Raw genomic sequence first — 15,879 nt, forward strand, 5'->3', positions numbered from 1 at the left:
TTAGAAAGGTAGGAAGAAAATAAATCAATTTTTTTTAAGGAAAATAAATCAAAAAGTTATGGCGTGTCTTCATATTTTATCGGTATTTTTGAGTATTCATGGCAGAGAAAGTGAGATTGGCTAAGAGAGAAAGAACATTAATTCAGTGTGGTAAAATTTAATGAAATCGTGTAAGTCTTATTTAATCTAACAGTTAAGTTAAGCGGTCCATCGGTGAGGGACTTAATAGAACCCTCATCTTAGAATTCACCAATTTTATGTAATGAATGCGTTGGGAATTTTTACTTGACAATTTGAACATTTATTTAAAAACTTTTGTCTTTCCATAAAAACATTCTATTCATCTTCCTCTTCCTCTTATCTCTCTTATGATTTTTTTCTCTTTCGACTTCTTTTTCATTTATTTAACTCAACACAACTTCATTTTTTTTGGGTGGTGTTTACACAACTTCATTTCATAGTAGTACTAACTAAAGAAAGCATAAAAGAGTGTTTAAACGCACAAGACAAGATTAGAATTAATTAATTAAATTATTAAGGATGAAAGTGGTGAGCAGAGCATGGCAATGGTAATGGCACGTACCGGTTAGTGAAAAGGAAGATGTGACGTTGGAAGAAAACAAGACCACGAGGCGAAAGAGTCCGTACAGAAGTAACCGGTTATTATTATTAAGAAGAGAAATGCCACGCCACGTAAGCAAAGAAGCGTTGGGTCCACAATTGACAGCTGGCAGACACTTTTTTACGGACGAAATCCCATGGCCTCTGAGTTTGTGGGTGAGATTTGATTTCATTTCGAAAGAGAAAAGTACAAGGTGGGAGTTTCTAGCATCGGCCACTAAATTCATGACACTCGTCACCATCCAACGTAGTTAAAGTCTTGAAGCCATAGGGACCTCAAATTATTAAAAAAAAAATAAATGAAAAATAGGTTCGAAATTGTAGTGGCTGAGATTGGTTGTGGATGCTTCTGGTGTTGTGTTGTGATGTAGTTGTTGGTTGCTCCCTTCCTTCCTTCTCAACTTACTTACTTACTTACTTACTATTGCTTCCTTCCTGCTACAAACTGTATCTTATCTTCTTCCTTTTTGATTCTGATCTAAATAAATAAAATACTCAGATTCATCCGGATATGTTGAATTCACACTTGCTATCTTCTTCTTCTTCTTCATCAACATGACTTTATTATCCAAAGGTACTTACTTACTTTCCTCTTTTCCTTCTTTTCTAATAAATTAATTAATTAATCTTTGTTATTTCAACTTCTCATTCAGGTTTTGGTGCTGTGGACTTCGTTTTGGTGAGATTTCAGCTGAGTTGATCTCTATATGTTGCGGTGGATTGGATGCTTATTATAATTTCATTTATATTTTCTTGCTACTGCTACTGCTGCTGCAATTCCAATCTTTATTATTATTATTTATTTATTTTTACTTACTTTTTCAATACAGAGACGGATCTCTACCTATTCTTTCTGTTTCTTTTGCTTGCAGTAGTAAAGTAACCAACCACTCCTTCTTACTATTTCCTCTGCTCTGCTTCATGTCACAACAAACCAAACCACCTCACTCCTCCCTCTCCTCCTCCTTAGGCTCAGGGAACAAGATCTTCTGAGCCTCATGGATGCAGCACCAGCATACTCCTCTGGAGAAGACGTCGTTCTCAAGGTCACTCACTACTTTATTTTGCTTTCCATTTCTTAATCAATCAATCAATCAATCAATCTAACTACATACATACATACATACACAATATTTGCAGACAAGAAAGCCATATACAATCACAAAACAAAGAGAACGTTGGACAGATGACGAACATAATCGATTTCTAGAAGCCCTCAAGCTATATGGCCGAGCATGGCAGCGTATAGAAGGTAATAATCTTTTTTCAGATATCTTATCTTATTAGGAAATGCCACTAATTCCATCCCACCCCCCTTGCTCATGCAGAACATATAGGAACAAAGACTGCTGTGCAAATCAGGAGCCATGCGCAAAAATTCTTTTCAAAGGTCGATTGGTACCCTCTCTCACCTCCTAATTTATGCTCAAACTTTTTCTTATTTCTATTGGGAAAAAACTCAAGTCCCACATCAGATAGATAAGACTCTTGATGAGAGTATAGAGGAGGCAATCCTCACCTTACAAGCCAGCAGAGCAGTATTGTTGGTTTATTGGTCACGAATCAGTTAGGTGTACTGTTTGATTCACTTTACTCTATATAATTCCTGTTCAAAGGTATCAAGTAGTTCTGGGGTCTCAAATTAAAAATCTAAATAAGCTCTAACAATCTGACCAACTTTCTTGGTGAAACTCAAATACAACGACACTCGAAACCACAGTTTCTTCAATATTAAAATATTATGTTGAAAAATGGTCAGTAGTTGCTACGTTGGGTTGTCAGCCTGGTTTTAAACGATCATTAATGAATCAAGAAGCATCAAACAATTGATTGAAAAAATTAAATGAATTTGTTGGGGGTAGAAATCCTGCACATTGAGTAATAAGAAATGGAGAGATTGATAATAGAGATGATGATAGATAGCCTTTAAATGAAAATAAAAATATATCGACTAAAAATGAAAAAACAAACCAATCATACCCTTATATTATACCGATATTGTTTTCGTACTTGTACTTCAAAAGCATCAAATAGTTATAACATGGAAGCCTTTTTTTAATCACATAGTAGGTGATGGAGAATGAGTGATGCTCCTGTACACGTGATACGCCGCCATGTTTTGAGTCTTATTATCCTAAGAAGATTATATTATTTATTACTAACAAACACGATATCTTGTAGTGTCTAGTGGAGAGCCCGCCCAAGTTGCATCACTACTTGTTATGCTTTGCCTAAAAGGCTCCTTTAGGCATCCCAATGAGTGTCTTTCGGGGGAGACATGAAACTATACCAAGAAATGCAACTTAGAGATACACAGTTTACTAGCAAGCTTCTTTCGTGGCTCTCAAAGGACTTCACCATCATCTGATGGAAGTTTCACACTAGTAATGATTAAAGTGCCACATGCTCTTGCAATATCAATTATTTCAGAGCCTATCAAAGATCCGTTGGGACATCTGCTATCGGGCCATCCACCATTTTTATCCACAGACCAAGCCCAATAGTGATGGGCTTGAGCGGGTGTGGTGAAGAGTCCCACATTGGATAAGTGATGGCCTGGATAGATGTTTATAAGTGAGGGCAGTCCTCACCTCACAAGCCGCTTTTCTGGGGCTGTGTTAGGCTCAACCACAAATTCTAAGACATGCGGATATTTTTCTTCCTAGTTTCAATCCTTTTTTACTTTGTAGGGTAATATCCATCTAACAACTTGTGCTCTCGCACCATAAAAGAATGGTGTTACAAAAAAAAAAAGGAATCAACACCTGGTTGAAAAAGCTTGCACGCTTCTTCGTAATAAAATTCGTGATTTGCAGTCCTCCTCAATAGGTTATCTTATCAACCGCGTGCCTTCCTCTATTCTTCACAGTCAGGCTCCCAACTCTCCATTATATCCCCAACAAGATCTATGCCGTGTTACTCTCAGTGTCATTGCTTGTTCATGTTTTGTTCACGATTGCACTCTAGGTAAAGATTAGCTTTGGGAAATTTTTCAAATGTATGTTTGTGGGTTACTCATACATCCAAAAGGGCTATTGTTGTTTTTATCCTCAACATCAACTATATATTGTCTTTGCTGACGCCATTATTTTAGACTTCCCCCTTCTGTTCTTCTCTTGGTGTACTTGATGCCAATTTCATTGTGGACCTTCTGGATATTCCACGTGTTGTCCCGACTCCAGTATAGTTGCTTCTGCTCCACCTTCTTTGCTAACCTACCAGCAATGGATTAAATTTCAAACGAAACTTCATTCACCTGAACTTCCTATAGAATTACATACATGATACATGATACATGTATTCATTGCTCTCGCAATCCTTATCCTCTCCATGTTTGTACCTTTCATTTTATTGTTTATCTTCTTCCTAGTCTCCTTTGTCTCTGGTTCAGACTTTGTTTATTCCTAAGCCTATAAGCGAAGCCATACCTGATACCTAAGTGACGCTAGATGATGTTAGATGAAATGGAAGCATTACACTCCAATGACACTTGGGAACTTGTTCCCTTGCCTTCTAAGACTGCAATTGGTTTTATAGGGTGACAGTTGGACTGCATGGTCATAGTGATTGTCAGATCTTGTGGGGACACCTTTTTTTTTTTTGTGTAAACCGGGTAACCACTGCGCAAAACTGCAGAGACTAATCCCTCGAGCCGGGTAGGTCCGCCATGGGTGCCAAGCTCTCCCTCAAGAGATTTAACACTGGTGCATTCCTGGGGCACCTTTTCCCATATGGATGAAATCATTTATACGACTTTCCCTTGTCATGGATGCCATGTATCAACTGGTCTATTCACTAGCTGGATATTAGAAAGGCCTTCTTGCAGGAATTGCACAAAGCAGTTTATATGTTCCAGCCTCCCGAGTCCCGATTTTACAATTTTCAGTGATTCTCGCCTTGCTTGTCGGCTTAGTCTCTCTTTCTACAGTTTGAAGCATTCTCCTTGTGCTTGATTTGGACGTTTAAGCTCCGCATTAATAAGATTTGGCATTTACAGGCGTGAAGCTGATCAATCTGTCTTCTCCATTCAGTCTCCTTTCGGCTTGTGGATTTATCTTGTTGTCTATGTTGATGACATCGTCATTACTAGTGACAGCGTGAATAATATCTGGCATGCTATCTCTTCAAATAGTTTCGGATTAAAGACATGGTCCTCTCAAATACTTCTTAGGGATTGAATTTTTCCAATTCTCCTATGGTAACCGACAAAGTATGCTCTGAATGTTCTTACCGAGACCAATGTGCTCAGTTTTTGCCCCATTGATATTCCTATTGTATGGAGCGTAATGTCAAACTTCTTTTGGGACAGGGGGAGTTGTTGAAATGCTCGGGGAAGATATTTGCATCTTGTGGGTAGACTCAACTATCTCACTTTCATCATACTTAATATCACCTTTTATCTAGTTCCTAAATGCTTATGGATAAGGACTATCATATGTATGAAGATAAAGGCAATGCCAAAGTAACTTGTCACTCTGTTAGTGACTAGGTAGGATCACCATCAAATATGAGGTCCACTTTTGAATATTTTGTTATTATTGGAGGAAACCTGATTTCATGGAGCAGCGAGAAGCAGAACATAGTTGTCAGATCAAGTGCGGAAGATGAATAATGTGAAATGGTCTTAGCTGTGTGTAAACATACATGACTAGGGAAATAAACCTACAATTGAAATTGGGAGATATCTGCGATACGAAACTTATCTATAACAAACACGATACACTTACATGACATCGAATTCAGCTTTCTATTAACAAACCAAACAAATAGCAAGTCTGCTTCATATGACATATATGTGTCAGCTTGAGGAGAGAGTTAGGTAGCATCTTGGACACATGTTTGCTATGTAAATATCACATTAAATCTTTTTATTTTTATTTTCTAGCTACCTCAGGGTACTCTTGCTATAATTAGAAGGGTCATGTTAACAATTGCTAAATTTTTTGTAGAAAAAGTTGCTTTTTAATTTTTCAGTATGTTGAAAACACAATATCCAAGACAAAGTTTCTACTTTGAGTTCCTTAACAAGTGCCTTAAGGGCACTTGCACTTGTTAGCATTTCCCTTAGAATATACAGGGGCGGATGCAGGTAGAGCCTTGTGTGGGCACCTGCCTCCACAAACTTTTGTACAAAAAGGTAATTTTAATACTGGTAGTTGCCTTTATCTTCCAAACTTTCATGAACATAGGCAGATAAAATGGCAGCTAAAATATTCCTCAATCAACGTTGACGGTGAATTTCAATTAGTGTAGATAAATATGATACCTCATGCCATTTTAGAGGGAATATATGTACCTCATGCCATTTTATGTCATGCAACTTTAGTTTGTTGCAAGTATTTTATGATAGAGTTTATTATTTGATATTCTATGATGCATAAAATTATAGTAAAATAAGTTAAACATTTTTTTTAAGAAAATTAAAAAGTAGAGTATTATTTTAAAACAAAATTACGAAGACCTGTCATTTAGTCATTTAATATTAAAAAAATAGAAAAATAAGTGGGTAACCCATTACTCAATCCAACCCAACCCAAAAATTAGTGGGTTTGCCCAAACCCACCCAATAGTATAACGGGTGGTTATTTTACCTCACCCAAACCGGAGTACCCTATTTAGTTTGGTTTTGGGTTTGGCCAAACCCAACCCAAACCCACCCACGAACACCCCTACGCACATCATAGACATTTTTTTAATCCCCCATTTTAGAGGAAAAAAGAGATGGATTGGAGAATTAGATATATTTTTTTATTTTCTTCACAGGCATAATTATGTATTTTTATGTCATTTTATATTTACAAAAGGTAAATTACTAAACATTTTAATTTCAATCAACTAACTTTTTAACTATAAACCATCAAATATCTTAGAACTTGTGTCACCAATCTCTAAAAAGTATAAACACAGCTTTATTTTAATACAAAATTTACCTTTTTTTCCTTAATAAGTGTCCAAGAACACCAATTAGCATGACATGTTTTTTTTATTATAACAAACAACAATTCAAACATGCTATGCATCAAAAAAGTGGAAACTCACCGTCCCACTCCCACGGCCAAGGAAACGATACTAAACTCACACCTAGTCTCATCGTTCTTCTCCTTCTCCTCCTTTTATTTTCTAATCTTGTCTCGCAAGTCCTCTTCTCCCTTTATTCTACTCTAGATTCCTCCATTACTGATTTTCTAAGAGGTAAATCTAAAATCCCATTGTTTTAAATTTATATTTTGCAATTTCAATCTTATGTATTCTTTATTACAAATTTATATATATGATGCCCCCACTAACGATTATTTCTGGCTCCGCCACTGAGAATATATATTATATAAACAAAAGTTTGTAGGTGCCTGTAACGAGACAGTAATCAACTAGACTGAATCACTGATAATGTAAAGCCCTTATTCATTTTTACAGCCTTTACAAAACCCTTAGCAGTGCTGAGAATACATTACATAAACTGCAATTACTGAAAACTCAAAATATGTTCGAACTTTGTAACTTAGGTGAAGAAAAATGTGAAAGATATACAAGTCTTGGGCCTTCATATGATTTACATTTTTTGATGCACTTATCATTTCTGTATTAGTTCAAGTCCATAGTTTTTTGAAATGAGTGATCACCCTTTTATTGGTGCCTATATTGACAAGATGAGGAGATGCAATGCTTTATTGGAGCCCGCAAATGAATGAAGATAGGCATAAACAAATAATTTATTTTAGAGAAGAAAAAAGTGATACAAGAGAGGGGGGCTGGTTTGGCCAAGTAGTCAATTTGATTGCTTGGTCAAGCCTGCCCCCCTTTTTTTGTTCAACTTCTCTAGAATTTGTGCCATCTGTCAGATGTGGGGTGGATCCACAAGCTGAAGCGATGACAATTGGGTGAAGTACACTTGATTAGGAGAACTTGATACTTTTGTGTAAACATATGATTTGTTGAGAGTTTTAAGAAAAGTAGCGAGCTTAATGAGATTTTTTTCCTTAAATTTGAGAAAATAATTGATGATTAATAACTCATCGCAAAGAAAAACATTTTGAAATGTTCTTCACTGAATTTTCTGCTTGCAACCATGATTGGAAAACTTGATTAGATAATAAACCATAATTTGTTCAAGACATTGCTTTTGGGGTATACTGTTAACTGCTTTTAGGGTATACTGTTGACTGGATGTAAGTTTTATTTTTATTTTTTTACTGCTGACTGGATATAAGGTTAACTAGTAATCATAAAGGGAAGGTCCAATTCACCCTCCCCAACTTTGATGTCATGTGTGTGGATAGAAGAATTGTTATGCTTGGTTTAATAATTTGATTTTAAAAGCAGAAGATATTAAATATACAACTTATATGGATAGTCATCTCATGGGGCTCTGTTTCTCGCTCTAATACCTTTTCTGGATTTCATAACCTCCTTTTATTATAAGGCTTTTTAGATCTAAATGGAATTTACAAGCTATATGTTCCCCTAAATTCATGTTTAATTCTTCTATTAGCTAGCTACAAAGTAATGTCCAATATGTTTGTTCTGAACCCATGATTGTTTTATCTAGTTATCGGCAAAGAAAAAGAAAAAAAATAAATTATTGAAAAAACAGTTCCTCAGAACTTGCTTTTGTGTTCGATTCCTATCAAAGTTCCGGTCATGTTTGTGTACAACTCAACGTTGGTAGCTTCTGCAAATCATGATATATGGCCATATGATTGACCTTACTTGTTCCATATAACTGTATTTTCTGGCTTGGATGACCTGAAGCCAATAACTCCCTACATCATTAGAGTCTATAATGAGCCAATAAAAATGTATCTCTTTTCCATTAAACTATAGTCAATTTCAAGCTCACAAAATCCTTATGAGTAATGCTTGACTACACCTATACGTGATTTCTTTTCGTAATTTGATGGTAGAAAATTTGTACATTTTCTTAAATGTCTTGGAAAATATTACTTTGACTTAAAACCATTTATGGAGTATACTTCACAGTTTATTCTGCTATATAGTTGGAATCATTGGAATGTTAGTGTTAGAGCTATCACATACCTATATAGCATTTTGACCAGCAATGCTTAACTGCCCCAATTAGTGATTTTCAAATAAATTTGTAAAACCTCACCCACTGAGTATACTCTTAAAACTTTTACTTTCAGTTGGAGAAGGAAGCACTTGTAAAAGGTGCTGCATTAGGACAAGCTCTTGACATAGACATTCCCCCTCCACGGCCCAAAAGAAAACCAAGCAATCCTTATCCTCGCAAGACCAATGTTGGTACCCCAACATTACATAGTGGAGCAAAGTATGGAAAGCCACTTATTGCAATTGCATCTTCACACGGTAAACAAGCAATGGATTTTGAGAAAGAATCACTTCTAGAGGTCAATATTAATTTTTTATATTTCACTTGTCAAATAAATTGTGTTTTTCCTTTCAATGAAGTCACTCTACACATTCCTTATTTTTTAGGAGCATAAAGATGAGGAAAGGCCAACGACGGTAAAAGAAAATAACGATGAAAATTGTTTAAAAGTATTAACAGTCCTCAAGGAGGCACCCTGTTCATCTGTATCTTCGGCAATCAAGAGTTCAATCTCAATGTCAGTGCCACAGACAAATTCCTGCACCATAAGGGGGTTTACACCTTCAGTGAAAGAGGTAATAACACGAGATGAAACAAATGAATCTTTTCCTACTACTGAGATTGAAAACCAGATGTTGAAGATAGATGATGGCAAACACACACAAAAGAACGATGGCATTTGTCGAACCTCTAAGTTGGAGAATTGTTCTCCGAAATCGGTTCAATCCGAGAAAACAGATGGTCTTACTTCTGCATTAACAGTTGATGAGATGCAAAGTAATCAGAATTACCCAAGACATATCACTGTGCACGTTGTTGATGGGAACTTTGGAACTAGTATTCAAAGTCCATCACAAAATATGTTGATTCAAGACTCTACATTTCAGCCAATAGGAGGGGGTAATGTGCAGCCTAATCTCTTCGCAAATCCAGCTGCATCAAACACAAGTGAAAATCAAAATAACATGGCACGATCCTCTAGTCATCAATCATTTCCTCCTTGTCCTCCATTTGCACATAACCATGCTGATTACCAATCCTTTCTCAACATGTCTTCTACATTTTCAAGTCTTATTGTCTCTACCTTGCTGCAACACCCTGCAGCCCATGCTGCAGCAAGTTTTGCTGCTACATTTTGGCCGTATGCAAATGTAGAATCTTCAGCTGATTCTCCTGCTTGCTCTCAAGGAGGTTTCCCATCTAGACAAATTGGTTCACCTCCTAGTGTAACAGCTATTGCAGCTGCTACAGTAGCTGCTGCAACTGCATGGTGGGCAGCTCATGGACTGCTTCCTGTGTGCGCTCCGCTCCAGACAGCTTTTGCCTGTCCTCCTGCATCAACAACTGTAGCTCCATCAACAAATATTAGTAAACAACCACCTAAGACAGATCAAGGAGATATTACACTACAAAATCCTCCTCTGCAAGATCAGTTACTAGATCCAGAAAACTCAGAAGCTTTGCAAGCTCAACATTCAGGTTCTAAGTCACCAGCTGTTTCTTCATCTGAATCAGAGGAGAGTGGAGATGCTAAGTTAAATACTTCATCAAAGGCCACTATTAATCTTGATATAAACCAACCAGTTTCTGAGAACCCTGATTCCAACAAAATGGAGGGCAGAAAACTGATAGACCGGTCTTCTTGTGGTTCCAACACAACCTCTAGCTGTGAAGAGACTGATGCGCTAGAGAAGGATGAGAAAGAAAAGGAAGAATGTAAAATACCTGATGCGGATCATTTAGCTACTGATCCTAGTAGTCGTCGATATAGAAGCATTAGCAACCTTCTTGATTCTTGGAAGGAGGTGTCTGAAGAGGTATAAATATATCTCACAATGAAATGTAATTTAATGTGTTGTATACATGTATTGCTTCTGTCCTTATGTCAGCGTTTTTTACAGGGACGACTTGCCTTTCGGGCTCTATTCTCCAGAGAGGTGTTGCCCCAAAGCTTTTCACCTCCTCATGATTTGATAAATAAGGATAATCAGATGGACAACAAAGATCACCTTGAGAGCAAGAAATGCATTTGTAATTGTGACCAGGCACAGCAAAACCTACCGTTTGTACAAAATAACAATGAGGAGGGATTTCTAACCATGGGTCTTGGACAAGGTAAACTTAAGACTCGTCGAACAGGGTTCAAACCTTACAAAAGATGTTTAGTAGAGGCCAAGGAAAGCAGGGGCGGAATGGCTTGCAACCAAGTTGAAGAGACGGGTCCCAAGAGGATACGCCTGGAAGGGGGGACTTCTATTTGATGCTTGATATATGCATGCAATCACGCAAAGAAAATCTTTGAGTTTTGTGCATCATTTCTAACTCCCTCTTGGTGTCTGTATTGTTTATTTTCTAATTCGGCAGCTCATGAAACTTGTCGGGTAGGTGTGTGTACCATATTAAATTACTACCTACGTTCTTTTACTTTCTTGGACCGATGCTACTGCAGTTAAAAATTCCGATAAAATAGCCTTAGAGAAGAAACATGAAGTACTGTTTGAGCATTGAAAATTTAAGTAATTTATGATCATCCTTCATTCTATCACTTTCTTCGTTTTACTTATAGCTGTGTAACATCTATGAACTATTTTTTCCATTACAAAGTTACTTAGATTGAACAATATGTTTTATAAACATGTCGGTATTTTGGTTGAGGCGTAGCCAATATACATATGTATTGTATTGGGCTGATGATACAGGGTGCTTGCTTGTGTTCTTTCACTCATTTTGGAACAGCTTCCCTGACACATACTTTCTAGAATTTAAGTTTATAAATCATTAGTTATACTGGCTCCTTCTATTTTTATAAGATTACTTTACAAAAAAGTTTTGTCCCTAAATATAAGAGTATCCCTAGCTCAAAATTAAAGTCCAACATAAAATACTCCTTAGTTCATTCACTTTCTCCCATCATCATCTATCTCATCTCATCACTCACACTATTTCATTTCTACTAAAATAGAACACCGGCTGCCGGACACACCTAACTCATCGTTGCTCGCCGCTGCTAAAATCGTTCATCTCTTGTTAGTTTTTTCATGTTAGTTATACAAAGTAGTTTGAAAAAAACAGAGAGCATAAAAAACAAAGTTTCATGAAATATTTGAATATGTTGTATGCATGAAATGCAAATTTGTGAAAATATGGATTTTTGTAATTGTATTTTCAAACAAACCGATCAGCCGAACCAAACCGACTAGTTTGGTTTGGTTTCTTTTTTATAAAACAGTAAAAACTGAACCAATGAAGATTTCATCGGTTCAGACATTTTTTTTTTTATCAAAAACCGGTTCAAACGGAACCGTTACACCCCTAACCATATTAGTGCTGTTTATTCTAACTATATCCTATCACTGATTACTTAGACATAAAGCCTATTATGTTAAAGACAGTTGAATTTGGGTTGATTTACTCCAATTTTTTAATATGGTTCTCACTTGTGTTATAACAATGACATTGAGTATTCCTTACTACAAAGTTTGCAAATGTATGCGTTGTGTATGATTCGTAATCACAATCGGTAAAGTTAGTGATATTCTCTAGTAGAATATGATTAATAAAAATGAATCAGAGAACATATCATATCATATAATATATAATTCAAAGCTAATAAGTACTAAAATGGCGTCAAGCTTTATTATTAATTTGCTTTAAGAAAAAGTAAAAGAGGTAACAAACAGTGAAATTTGGACAAAACAAGTGGAATGGTAAGCGAAGATGTCTCCTATAAAGAGGCGTTTTGACCAAGTTTGCCTTGTTTCCTTCAAATCCCTCTCTATATAAATAAATATATCAATCATAACACTTTACTCCAATCTCTCTTTCGTTAATTTATTATATATATATTCATTCTTGTCAAGGTGTGTGTGTGTTTTCTTTTCTTTTTTGTTGCATTGCATTGCATGCATCATGCTTGACATTTTATTTATTTATTTATGATTTTACAATGACATGTGTTTATAGATGAGTGAGCATGATCAAGAAGTTCAAGAAGTTCAAGAAAATGTTCAAGAAATTCACCGCCCAGTACCCCGTTTGAATGAAAGGATTCTTTCATCTTTGTCAAGGAGATCAGTTGCTGCACACCCTTGGCATGATCTTGAAATTGGTACCATCTTGCATTCTATTTACTACATTTTAAGATTATTTAAATAAGGTTGGACACGTTCTTTATTTCAATTTCAATTTCAATTCAATATGCAGGACCTGGAGCTCCCCATATTTTCAATTGTGTAAGTTCACATTCATCTGCTTCCTTTGAAATGTGTACTTGTTGCCACATTTTTCCATTTATTACATCGAGGCAATGATTTGGTTTAAATATAACTTACATGGATGTTATTTATTATGACTGATTTAATCATGAAAGACTCCAGCTAATAAATTAAACAACTAAGTAGTGTCTTTGTCGGAAAACATGGAGGGTATAGTGAATAATATAGTTACATGTTTCCTTGAATGCCTTCATGACCCAGTTGTGAAACAATTTTCGTGACATCCAACATTATTCCATGATTTAAGTCCCTCAAAATATCATAATTTTTGTTATTGCTGCTCAGTTTTTCATCTCACTTTCGAAAAGGTGTCAACTCCTCCGATCCATGTAGCCAACTCCGTCAGTCAGGGAGTCTGTATAAAAGCTACAAAATCTTGGTTGTTTGTTACATGCGTTTAGATGTTCCAAGCAAGGATTTCTGATATCAAAATTCAGTAGCTGTTACATAGGCTTTTTGACAGACGGAGTTAGCTATAAGGTCCAAAACTGAAACATTTTCATAAATGAGAAACCCAAATGTGAAAGAAAAAAAAAAATTATGGGAAGCTAAAGATGAAAATTATCATATTTTGAGGGACAACAGACATATTCAAGTACCTGCTAAATATTGTTACAGGTTGTGGAGATCACTAAAGGAAGCAAGGTCAAATATGAACTTGACAAGAAAACTGGATTAATTAAGGTACAAACCAATTTCCTGCTTGCTTATTGAAATGTTGTTGTAATTTGAAACAGATTTCCCACCCAACTCCAATTACAGATGACTTTTTTCCTTATCAATTTGTCTGTCTTTAGATTGCTCTTCTTAACATTTGAACATTGCTCAGGTTGATCGAATTTTGTATTCTTCAGTTGTTTATCCTCATAACTATGGTTTTATCCCTCGTACACTCTGTGAAGACAATGATCCAATTGATGTCCTGGTTCTCATGCAGGTAAACAATTATCATCTCAAATTCATATTCATTTTTTTAGGCCATACATTCAAACTCTTAGTTTACAAAGCTGGAAATTCACCATTACAACAGCATCTAAGGGATAAATTTATATAACTTCATACAAGGAGCAATTAGTCCTGTTAGTGTTAATTATGTTTTAAAGGGTAGCATTAGCATTGAAAAATGGCATGATGATACCAACACAGTAATGCTAACCCTGAAAAACCATATATCCTATTCTATCTATATAGCTCCTTCTTTTATTAGTTGCAAGTTGAAACATAAACAGCGAGGCTAAAATCAATGTTGACAAATAGACATCACTTTTGAGTCCTTACTTGGAAAATGCCATAATTTTTAAAGCATTGTATTGTATACTCATATTATAATGACTCTTCTGGAACTGTTAACCATCAACACTATTCAATTCAATACTAAACACATGCGAGGTTGTGCAGAACCTATTAAAAATGTACTTAGTTATCTTTAAAGAATGTATTAAGTTAAATTTGTTAACTGATATTGATAGGAGCCCGTCCTTCCTGGTTGTTTCCTGCGAGCCAGAGCCATTGGACTCATGCCAATGATTGATCAGGTATCATATCGTATCTATTCGGTTTTTCACCCTAAAAAACTTTTCTCCTCATTTCCAATAACAAATTTGTGCTATTGACATAGGGAGAGAAAGATGATAAAATCATTGCAGTATGTGCTGATGATCCAGAATATAAGCACTTTACTGACTACAAGGAACTTGCACCTCATCGCATCATGGAAATTCGACGCTTTTTTGAAGACTGTATCCATAACAATCTTAATTCCATTATTTGTTTGTATAGGAACATATTTGATTTCTTCATTTATTTTTTAATCATAAAAATACCACATTGTTTTCACTTTACTTGTTCTCGAGATTTCGTATAGGAAATGATGAAAATAACATTTATTTTTACTATTTCCTACACAATAATTTGAAAAACAAGAAATAATATATTTTCTTCACAACTTGAGTGTTTTTTCTTAACATAGTGCTAAGACAAAAAGAACGAGAACAAGGAGGTGGCAGTGAATGATTTTCTACCTCCAAGCACTGCTGTTGAAGCCATCCAGTACTCAATGTCAGTATATCTCAACAAATTTAATTTTAATGTGTCCAATTTAAACAGAATTTATGGTATAAAAAATTACTACAACATTTCAGTAACGAAATGATGTCTGTCAGTCACATGGATAATTGTTGCTTTAGTTTTTACCTTGTGTCATACCTGTATCATATCTGTTACTTTAATATCTATCTTATCAATGATTTGGCGCAGGGATCTTTACGCGGAATATATTCTGCACACCTTGAGGCGATAGACAAGAATGTTGTTCTCCAATCTCCATTAATAAATCAGAATAAGCTGCAATCTACACAGTTCTAAAGTGCACCTTTTGATCAACCGTGTCTACACACTATTATTTTTTTATTTATTATTTTTTATTTAGTTGGATAATATACCACTTGATTGGTTCATCAAGTGAAAAATGACTATCAACTGCGCTTGATATCTAATGCTTCTCATGTAGAATCCTATTATGTTTATATCAATTTTGACTCAACATGCTTGTAATCTTCATTCCATAAAAAATTGCAAGATGTTTGAAGTTTCTTCCCTTACATACTGGCAAATACGACGCTATTAAAGCCTAATTGCTTATACTGTTATCAAATTAACATATAAAAAGGAAAAGGTTAGCTTGAAAAATAATTAAAAGAATTAATATAACTTGGTGAAGTGTAGTGCATGTGAAGACTTCTCTTTCCCTTTTTAACTTGGTGAAACATCCATATTCATAAGCAAGAGCCTATGTTGCACTTTTGGAACAAGAAAAAAGAGACAAACAATTAAGAATTTGAAAAGTGCAATCCGAAGTTTTTGTGAAAGATATTTTACAAAAGGAATAAAACCAAGAAAAAGCTCTTGTTCCACATT

The 15,879-nt window shown here is 35.5% G+C and overlaps 2 protein-coding genes across 9 annotated transcripts; both read left to right on the forward strand.

Annotated features, from left to right (window-relative positions):
• The first annotated feature begins 1,029 nt into the window (after positions 1-1,029).
• Positions 1,030-11,234, forward strand: LHY (Homeodomain-like superfamily protein). 8 transcript variants are annotated; one of them, XM_085726896.1, is made up of 8 exons: positions 1,030-1,195; positions 1,275-1,336; positions 1,452-1,667; positions 1,762-1,873; positions 1,950-2,019; positions 8,763-8,987; positions 9,076-10,506; positions 10,591-11,234. In XM_085726896.1, exons 4-8 carry the CDS (start codon positions 1,857-1,859, stop codon positions 10,948-10,950), a joined length of 2,103 nt encoding a protein of 700 aa, XP_085583022.1. In that variant the 5' UTR covers positions 1,030-1,195; positions 1,275-1,336; positions 1,452-1,667; positions 1,762-1,856; the 3' UTR covers positions 10,951-11,234. The 8 variants fall into 8 exon arrangements, with proteins under 8 accessions (XP_085583022.1, XP_085583018.1, XP_085583020.1 ...); XM_085726892.1 differs by having other exon boundaries at positions 1,950-2,011; XM_085726894.1 differs by having other exon boundaries at positions 1,275-1,300.
• Positions 11,235-12,493: 1,259 nt separating this feature from the next.
• On the forward strand, positions 12,494-15,563 carry LOC146911747 (soluble inorganic pyrophosphatase 1). Its single transcript, XM_085726899.1, has 9 exons — positions 12,494-12,549; positions 12,653-12,797; positions 12,893-12,921; positions 13,582-13,647; positions 13,793-13,900; positions 14,433-14,498; positions 14,582-14,702; positions 14,940-15,021; positions 15,220-15,563. The coding sequence occupies exons 2-9, from the start codon at positions 12,653-12,655 to the stop codon at positions 15,260-15,262; spliced, it is 660 nt and encodes a 219-aa protein (XP_085583025.1). The 5' UTR covers positions 12,494-12,549; the 3' UTR covers positions 15,263-15,563.
• Positions 15,564-15,879: the final 316 nt, after the last annotated feature.

This window comes from Medicago sativa, chromosome 7 (assembly GCF_051527215.1).
Source record: "Medicago sativa cultivar Bolivia chromosome 7, Bolivia_mono, whole genome shotgun sequence".
NCBI classification, from domain to species: domain Eukaryota; kingdom Viridiplantae; phylum Streptophyta; class Magnoliopsida; order Fabales; family Fabaceae; genus Medicago; species Medicago sativa.

Coding starts and splice junctions, on each gene's coding strand:
- LHY (XM_085726889.1), top strand. CDS start 1,620: ATGGATGCAGCACCAGCATACTCCTCTGGAGAAGACGTCGTTCTCAAG. Junction 8,988..9,075: donor AGAAAGAATCACTTCTAGAG/GTCAATATTAAT, acceptor CTTATTTTTTAG/GAGCATAAAGATGAGGAAAG. Junction 10,507..10,590: donor GGAAGGAGGTGTCTGAAGAG/GTATAAATATAT, acceptor CGTTTTTTACAG/GGACGACTTGCCTTTCGGGC.
- LOC146911747 (XM_085726899.1), top strand. CDS start 12,653: ATGAGTGAGCATGATCAAGAAGTTCAAGAAGTTCAAGAAAATGTTCAA. Junction 13,648..13,792: donor AGAAAACTGGATTAATTAAG/GTACAAACCAAT, acceptor AACATTGCTCAG/GTTGATCGAATTTTGTATTC. Junction 14,499..14,581: donor TCATGCCAATGATTGATCAG/GTATCATATCGT, acceptor CTATTGACATAG/GGAGAGAAAGATGATAAAAT.